This window comes from Megalops cyprinoides, chromosome 15 (genome assembly GCF_013368585.1).
Source record: "Megalops cyprinoides isolate fMegCyp1 chromosome 15, fMegCyp1.pri, whole genome shotgun sequence".
Classification (NCBI taxonomy): Eukaryota; Metazoa; Chordata; class Actinopteri; order Elopiformes; family Megalopidae; genus Megalops; species Megalops cyprinoides.
The window spans coordinates 7,057,119-7,066,159 of record NC_050597.1 but is presented as its reverse complement, the minus strand read 5'-3'; the positions used below and the strand labels follow the sequence as shown (position 1 = coordinate 7,066,159).

The 9,041-nt window shown below is 49.8% G+C and overlaps 1 protein-coding gene across 5 annotated transcripts; it reads right to left on the bottom strand.

The window, feature by feature from the left end:
- LOC118790158 (zinc finger and BTB domain-containing protein 18-like) lies at window positions 1-8,060 on the bottom strand. 5 transcript variants are annotated; one of them, XM_036547007.1, is made up of 2 exons: window positions 7,886-8,060; window positions 1-3,518 (listed from the first exon to the last, which is right to left on the bottom strand). In XM_036547007.1, the coding sequence occupies exon 2, from the start codon at window positions 3,502-3,504 to the stop codon at window positions 1,861-1,863; it is 1,644 nt and encodes a 547-aa protein (XP_036402900.1). In that variant the 5' UTR covers window positions 3,505-3,518; window positions 7,886-8,060; the 3' UTR covers window positions 1-1,860. The 5 variants fall into 5 exon arrangements, with proteins under 5 accessions (XP_036402900.1, XP_036402898.1, XP_036402897.1 ...); XM_036547005.1 differs by lacking the exon at window positions 7,886-8,060 and adding an exon at window positions 7,660-7,871; XM_036547004.1 differs by lacking the exon at window positions 7,886-8,060 and adding an exon at window positions 5,668-6,002.
- Between the last annotated feature and the right edge of the window lie 981 nt (window positions 8,061-9,041).

The window sequence follows — 9,041 nt, the reverse complement described above, 5'->3', positions numbered from 1 at the left end:
TTTTTTGTATAAACCTAACCAAATAGAGCTTCCCACATATTTTGTCTCTATCCAATAAATCTTACAAAGTGTGTATGTTTGTGGGCCTGAGACACATGACCATGTGCAGTCTGCAGGCCAACAGGCGGATTTTGAGGGTACGGAATCAAATTCAGGAGTCATCAGGCATGAGCAGGCGAGGGGTTCCTCTCAAAACGTTCTCTCAAACGTTGTCTCAGCGTTTCAAGTTCGTAGCAAGTGCCAAATTAAATTATAAATAAATAAATTACTGAAAAAGCGGAGTCTTTTTTTTTCTTAAATACAGGAAATAATTAATTATCGAACAGAAAAAAGAGAACTGAATTCTGTTGTTTTCGTTACAGACTGCTGTTGCTGAACTGGTGACGGATCTGGAGAGACCCTCGAAAGGCCGTGTCAACGTCCGCAACACCCCCCCCCCCTCCCCATCGCTCCCCACCACTGCCTCCGTCACACACAAGCTCGAATCGATAGAATTTTACACAGACCCATCAGTGCATTTACACACATTCTTCACAGCCCCCCGTGGAAACATTTTAAAGGAGCTCCTACCAACATATTAAAGAGAAGAAAACAAACCCTACTTTACTTAGTAAATCAAATGATTGGGCTAAATTTAAAACACACGCTTCCAAATGCAAAACAACAAAAAAATAATAAGTCTAAAACAAATCAAATTCATGCATTTTCCATAGCTGTAATATTTACCTTTTTAAACAGAACCCATGGGTATTATCCAAGTCTGTTCATTTTTTTGATCAATTACAGTTTACAGCAATACAGCAATTCACATTGTAAATGTACAGGTGGAATTCATGCAACCACAGATTCCGTTTCCATAAAGATCCCCTTAATCAGTAAAGAAATCTACACAGCCAACTTAAGATCATTTTTTTTTACTTAAATTAAATTTTTTTACTTAAATGACTGCAGTTACGGGTTTCAAAAAATTTCGAATCTTAAAGTATAAAAAAGGTTTTCAGTCAATTTGAAAAAGGACGCTGTACATTGCATGAGTGCCTTGTTGTCTTTAATCAGTCAAGTTCCCCAACGCAAGTCAAACGTGGACAAGAGCTGAAATCCTACAAGCTTGGACTTAACATCAGGCTTTCATCCCAGGATCTCACACACACACACACACACACACACACACACACACACATCAGATGAGAGAAGCACATGAAACTACAGCAGTGCACTGTACACACGCACACACAGACAAACATTCGCACACGCGCACAAGGGTATGTGCACCAGTATGCAGTTAATGTTCACAGTACCCATTTAGTGTACTTAAATAATCTGACTAATATGTGTTACCCGCAATCATCTCCTGGTGTAAAGAGCATACAAAAGAAATTCCTGGTAGGTGTGTCTCACCTACAGTGATGTGAAGAGTGCAGACAGCCCTGCACAGAATATACTGCAGACCATGACCTCACGAGGAGAAGCAAATGCTCTTAAATGCAAAGACTATTTGTACTGGTCATGAAATCCGACCTCTTGTGTAAATGTTTCTGTACAAACAAAAAAATTAGTATTTTTCCCCTGTCACACTGAGGACATAATTAATAATCAAACGACTGGAGGATAGTAAAAAAAAAAACAACAACAAAAAGAAACGACAAAAAAAAAAAAATCAGCAGTAACATTTTCATGTGCTACTAAAGTGCAGTTTTAGCAAGGATTTTTCCGACAAAAGTACAAGAAACATGACTGATTGAGACAGCCTCGTCCGCACCTTCCTCCCTTACCTCTCTGAGCGTGACAGTGCCATTCAGACCTCTCCCCTCACGGCTTTAACACAGGGGGGCTTTTTTTAATTCCCCCTGCTCCTCCTCATCATTTCCAGAGTTCCTGAGAGCTGTCCTCCAGAGCCCAGTCCCTGACGTTGGGTAGCGCGAGCGCCTCGCTCTTGACGGACAGCGAGTTGACCAGCTCGCAGTGGAACTTGCGGATGTGGCGGTAGAGGTCCCCGGACTGCGTGAAGCGGCGCTCGCACCACTTGCAGGCGTGCGGCTTCTCGCGGGTGTGCACCACGGCGTGCCGGCTCAGGTTGTGCGAGTACTGGAAGCTCTTGCCGCAGGTGGTGCACGTGTAGGGCTTCTCGCCGGAGTGCGTCCGCTCGTGCCGCTTCAGCGTGTACATGCAGGAGAAGGTCTTGCCGCAGATGGAGCAGGTGGGCACGTTGACGTCGCTGGCCGGCTTGGCCCGCGCCGCGCCCTCCTGCTCGCGGAAGTGCGTGCTGAGGTGGATCTGCAGGATGTGGGGGCTGGGGAACACCTTGCTGCACAGCGGGCACATGAAGATCTGGCTGTGCGGCGCCGCCAGCATGTTGGAGACGTAGGGCAGCAGGGAGCCGTCCAGCCCGGCCGCCGCTGCCGCCGCCGCTGCCGCCGCCGCCGCCTCGCCCGGCGCCCGCTCCGCCTCGGGGCTCAGCATCTCGTCGTCCTCGCTGGCCTTGTCCTCGCGGTCCAGCTCGCTGGACAGGGAGGCGTCGCGCAGGGCCGGCAGGTGCGGCTCGTAGGCCAGCCGCCGGTGGGCGGAGTGTCCGTTGGCCCCGCCGCCGGCGCCGCCGCTGTCCTTGGGGCCGGCGTGGTCGGCGTGGTAGTCCCCGCCCATGAGGTCGTCGTCGTCCGAGCCGGTGTCCCGCTCCACCTTCACCTGCACCAGGCCGCCGGGCAGCAGCCCGTCCCCAGCCGCCGCCCCGCACAGGAAGGGGTTACCTGGGAGAGCCTCCCCGGGGGTCCCCGCCAGCCCCGACTTGACGGACAGGTCCAGCACGCAGTCGGCGTCCGCCGAGACCCCGCGGGACGCCGCCGAGCGCCGGGACAGGGAGCCGGCGGAGCTGCAGGGGCTGCCGGCGGGCGAGGGCTTGTCGGGCTCGGCCTCGCCGCTGCTGCTGCTCCCGCCGGCGGTCGCGCCGGCGGGGTCAGAGGTCAACCGCGCCCACATGCTGCCCGGCTCTGGCAGCGCGTGCCGCTTGCCGTCGGGGTCCTCGTCGTCGCTGGGCAGCAGGTCCCCCGCCGCCGGGTGCCCCGCGCTGCCGTCCGACAGGCTGTCGGCTTTGTCCGAGCAGCTGAAGGCGTCGTCCTCCCGCTTGGTGCTGTCGGCCTCGGCCGTGGCTTTCCGCTTCAGCCGCTTCTTGCACACCTTGACGATGTCGTACATGTGCAGGTAGCTGGCGGCAGCCAGCACGTCCTCCACGGGCAGCGCCTTGAACTGCAGCTTCCCCTCGTACATGAACTCCAGCAGCAGGGCGAAGGCCGGCGCCGTCACGATGTCGCTGTTCAGGTGCACCACGTCCCGCTTGTCCAGCTGGTCCTTGTAGAAGAGGTGGAAGTACATGCTGCAGGAGGCCAGCACTGCCCGGTGAGCTCGGAACTGCGCATCGCCCACCAGCACCGTGGAGTCGCAGAGGAAGCCCTGGTGTCTCTGCTCCTTCAGACACTGGAGCAAATGTCTGCTGTGGTCAGGGAACTCCATGCTGTCTTCATAACCTGCAACGCACAGCACATGTCACCGCCGGTCCACAGCACACCGCCGATTCCTTTTCAGTTTTTATCCAACTTTTCCCTCTCACTTTCACTCTCTCTCTCTCTCCGTCAGACACGCTCTCTCTTTCGACCTCACTCTCTCGCGCCCATACCCTCACTCTCGCTGGAGAAAGCCGTGAAAATGACGGCTACGCCTTTCAAGCTAAACGCATTTGATTTTTTTTTTTTTTTTTTTTACCCCCAGACTAGACAGCAACCACATAATTTGCAACCGCCAGCATCCCCTGCATCAGACTGGACCGCGTTTGTGTTTAACCCGACTCTGCTGCGCGCGTGAGTTTTTATTTCACCCTCCGCGCTCTCGGTGTAGCGTGTTTGGGCGCGGTGTGGCGCGGCGTGGCACGGCGAGCCGGCTGCGGGGTGCGGGGCGCGGGGCGGGCGGAGCCTCGGAGGCTGGCCGCCTCCTGCTCGCACAGATGCTGCCCGCAAGCACGGCACAGCTTGCGCTCTCTCCCGCCGCTTCCTCCCAGCGCTCCCGTCACGCCGCCCAGCGCGGCTCTCCGGCAGCGCCATTCGGGTAGAGGCATGGCACGCACCCCACGCCCGCGCCTGTGCCCTCGCGCCCCGAGGGAGGCCTGGCCGCCTCCCGGAACATCTCCGACCGCAACGTCTGCGTTTAACAGATTGCGCCGGGCTAGCGGGTCACCCACGGTAAAAACGCTGCCGTCTCTTTTTACTCCGTTTGCATCTACACCACTAATCCAAACCGAAATCAAATTCACAAATTCTAAGAATTAAGACACATTATTTAGGTTGATTTTACCAAATGTTATTTTTAGGATTAAAATAATAATAATAATAATAATAATAATAATAAATCAGACCTGTTTCCCCCCCACTTAAGACAGTAAATCAGCACAATGCTACAGCAAGCCCATTAAAATGTGAATTCTTTGTGTGCGGCTCCCCTCAAACGAGTCCAAGATCATCCTTAATGAGAGCGGCTTACAGGGGACACGGCTGTCCCTCTGTGCCCCCCAGCCCCCCAAATCCACCCCCCCCCCAACACCTCCCCCCGCCAATGCCACCCCCCTCCCACATCTTTGGAGACACTTTACATCCTTCTCAAAGAAGAAGCGCAGAAGACTTACAATACAATCACTTTAAGTGCCCTGTAGTCCACACCAATCCTAATCCTTAAGATGGCCTAAAAATAAAGATTGCAGGACAGCTCACAAGGTAGCGACGATCAAATTAGGCGGCTGTGAGGACAGAGCTTATAAACATCTGATCCAGCTGACTGAGGCCATATGGCAGCTGCTGCCCAGATAAAGAGATTAAGACTAGGAGGAGTGCGATTACAGCTGCCTGGCCAATTCAGGCAGCTCAAATCTGCAACTTCTAAATTAGTCACTACCAACAAAAAGAGAGAGAGAGAGAGAGAGAGAGAGAGAGAGAGGGACCAGGGGAAAAGAAAGGGTGGCTTTTGGGTGATTTCTCAGCCAATTTTTAACAACTGGTCAGAAATAGTTTTTACAAAAAACATTACATTGATACTTAATGCTTACAAAAAAATGATGTTTAAACTTTTTACTATTTCTGATATTTTTGATGCCATAAAGTTTCAAAATATAAATATTTCCTATGTATCTTATAATGCCAGATTATTTGATATTTAATAGATCATTTTAACAGCAATTTAATAGTAATTATTTAATAACACAAAGTAATACATACATCTAACTAAACACAATAAAACAATCTGTTTGACAACAATAAAGAAAACCTGACCAGCATTTAAAAAATTACTTCCTCACAACAATACTTGTTATTAGGTTGCTTTTCTTGCTTGCTTGTTTTTCCAAAATCCATAAATTGCAAATAAATTCAAATTCAGCAGCAACCCACCAGAGAAACAAACCAACAAACGAAGAGCCGGATTAAAAGATGTAAATGGCAGTTTATGCGGCTCGGTCCTGCTCCTCCACACGAAAGCGCAGATCTCCGGCTTCGCATTTCAGGACCCCCCCCCCCCCCCCCGCCCCCCTCCTCCCCGGACACGGAGCGCGCACAGCCCAGCCCCGCGCCTGCCGTGCCCCGCGCCCCGCGCCCCGCGCACCGCGCACCGTGCACCGCGCACCGTGCCCCGTACCTGCAGTGTGCATCCACTCGATTAAGCCCTTGGTGCGGAGGAGCGGGCCGGGCTGCACCTCCTTCGCCGAGCCGATGAGGGTGGAGGGGAAAAGGAGGAGGAAAAAAAAAACCTAAGTGCGAGAGACAGATGCAGAGTGGAGGGGAACAGTACGCCTTCTCCCCCACACAGATCCGAGCACACACTGAGTCCCTGCCTCCGTGTTGGAATAAAAGAGTGGGGAATGGCACGCTGTCAGCTGCTCTGACATCATGTTCAGATGGAAACGCTACCTCCAGCTGTGCTCCTTTTAGCGCCATATGCTACTCCTCTACACTCCTGCCACCAGCCTCTCTTTAACACAACTTTGTTTCTCTTTCTCCTCGTTTATAAAAAAGGGGGGGGGGACTGCGCTTAGGTGTTTCTGCGGTAAACTCTCCTCCCCTCCCCCTCGTCTAATCTCCAAGTAGCGAACTTTAGAAAAATAGGTCCGCGAGAAAACCGACACTTTTTTCTAACCTAGTTTCCTGCGCAGAGAATTTAAATGCCCTCAAGTTTTTTTTTGCTTCTGTAGCTGCTCTCCTTCCAGTAACCATAAACAAAGGACCTCCACAGCACATTTGCAGCTGACAGATCCACGCAGCGGATATTGTTTTCCACTTGTTTCTGGTTCAGCGGCCTCGCCAGAACCGTCATTCATTTCACTCACTTTCCGAACAGCTGATAGAAAAATGAAATAATGACCCGCAGAGACTATTACACTCACGGGCAGGACTGCGAACAAAGGATATATCATTCCTTAATGGGACTAATAAAACTTATTCTACCCCCCCCCAAACACACACACACCGTTTTATAACCTGAAAGCATTTCATTCTTGTGTGTGTTTTTCCTCATACTTTAGTAGTGATACCATTTCCGTTGACTATTGACAACATTGGATGGAGCATGAAGAAACTTATATTTAGATTGTGTAAATCCGATCGCGCAATTTATTGCCATCGGTTTATGAGCTTTGAATTTTTATTAACTTAATTCACACGACGTGCAACATGGGACCCGTTCCTCCAGAGAGACAGGCTGCGCGTATTAAAACACTTAAGTTAAATATTATTAGCACACTTGGAAATCTGTTTGAGCGCGATGTGTATCTAATGGTTTCTCGTTTGGTTCCGTTCACCCGTTTTTTTTCCAACCAGTGAAAAGTTGCACCATTTAAATATTTGGCAACCCCGAGCAGCCGCTACTGTCTGGAAGCTATTGCCAAAAATGAAAGCTTTGAGCATCTGCCTTGGGAGGGGAAACACATAAATAAACCTAATGTAAAATAAACTTCTACCTCGTAAGCTAGACGCACACACAGACTCCCGAAAAGCAGCAAAACTACCCAAGACTGCATGAGGATTTTTTTTAACTCGCGTTAAACAGGCAACGGCACGTACAGCGCATACACTTTAAAGATATTTAGCTAGCTAGATACTTCATTTCACGGGAGGCACGCCTGCCGAAATGCGAAATATGCTGCGCACACATTTGACATAAATGCCAGCTAATATATTCAGCGTTACAGTGGCTAGCTAGCTAGCAACTTGAGGGCGTTTGGGGTTTTTGCCATTTCCCCTTTCAAATAATTCACCAACGTTTACTTCGCTCGTTATGCGAACTGTCCAGAAAACTTTTGCTTAATTTTGCCACAGGCTTGATGGAAAAGGAAAACATAAAAACGGCAACAAGCGATATAATGAGTTATTTCTTTGAGCTGGTTGAATGAGACCCCGCGACGGCTATTAACAGTGCAAATAGCCATCAAGTCCAGTGTGTCTCCCGAAGCACGCGAGCGGTGGACCCGGTGCTCGGGGTGCGAGACGGCAGACAGTCGCCAATAACAACACGACACTCACGATACACAAACACTCACGATACACAACCCCCAGCGCACGCACACAAACACACGCACACGCGCTGACCCACGCAGCCGGAGCGAACAAAAAAAAGTAACGTTAACCGACAAACCTGCAGTGTTATAGTTGCTGGCTCCGTTTCAGGCCCTGCTGCTTTCGTCGAGACACACGGTCTTTCAACAGCTAGCTAGCCAGCTAACATAGCAACTATTTTTTACGTCGGAGGAAAGGAACAGTCGGGCGAAAAGGAACGTTACTTTTTCCCATTACAACCCACCCTCTGCCTTTACACCCTCTCTCATCTTTAAAAAAAAGCCCCCCCGTGTAAGCGCACTTACAAACAACAACGGTTCCGTTTCTTCCTTTCAAAGGAGGTCCGTCAAATCCTCTCGGGTGGAGAAAAAAATAACTAGCTTGACTTTCAACAGCTCTCCATAACAACCTGCGGTAGCGGAGACAGGGGCAAAGCGAGCGGGGAGACCGAGCTGCGGTAGCCAGATGTTTCCGAGCTGTTGCTACTCAACTCTCAAGCAAAAGGGAGCGCGGCTGACTGGCAAATGCGCGCACCAATGGAGGCGGCGGCGAGGAACGCAAAAGCAAATTGGAAGCGGCCGCCGAGGGGGGAAGGAGGGAGGGATTGTCTGTTCGCGGCGTAGGTTGACACCAGGCAACAGTGAGAAGGCAGAAAAAAGGCCGAGCGGTGCTGGGTTCCTCAAACGGACTGGCGCAGCAGAGCACAGCGCCGAGCGAGAGAGCGCAATGTTACGTGGGTACTGTAGTCATGGCTGCCAGCGAAGGCGAAAGGAGAACAGGTGCATCGCCTCCCCTCACGTGCCTCATCATTCCGCAGAAGCTCACCGCGGGAAACGTGAGAGCGCTTTCCGAAAGGACCGCGAGTGGAGGCGCGGGAGAGACCGCTGTAATCGGGTTATAATGCTGCGGATAAGTACGCCTCTGACATTTAAAATCTTCTCTTTTAATCAAACTGAATAAAGATTTTTTTTTAATTTTATATATTTTTTTTCTGTCTTGCTGTCATTGTAGTGAGCATGCTTAGTTGCATGACTTTATAGTTTATGTTGTTGCTAGGTATGTGCGTTTTGTGCGATTGTGTTAATGTTTTTGTAAGTTTGTATTTTAATATGTACTTTTTATATCTACATACCATAAATATGCTGTTGGGCTATCTGATAAACACGGTAATTCAGATGTGTAGCCTATTTCAATTATCCATAATTTTCTTAATTCTTAAACATTCGAGACCTCGTAGTATACAAACCCAATTTTTAGATGTAGTAAAGAATATATTAAATGACCCACAACGCGATGGAATTAATGTTTTATTATTGTATTTATTCTCAATCCACTGGAACTGAGTTGTATGACTGTCAGTTTTTCACCAGTTTGTTTAAAAATTCGAAAGACAAAATTCAGTTTTCATTGTCAATTTCCAATGAATCAGGTCATTATCTGCAAAATTAATCCAATATGTGT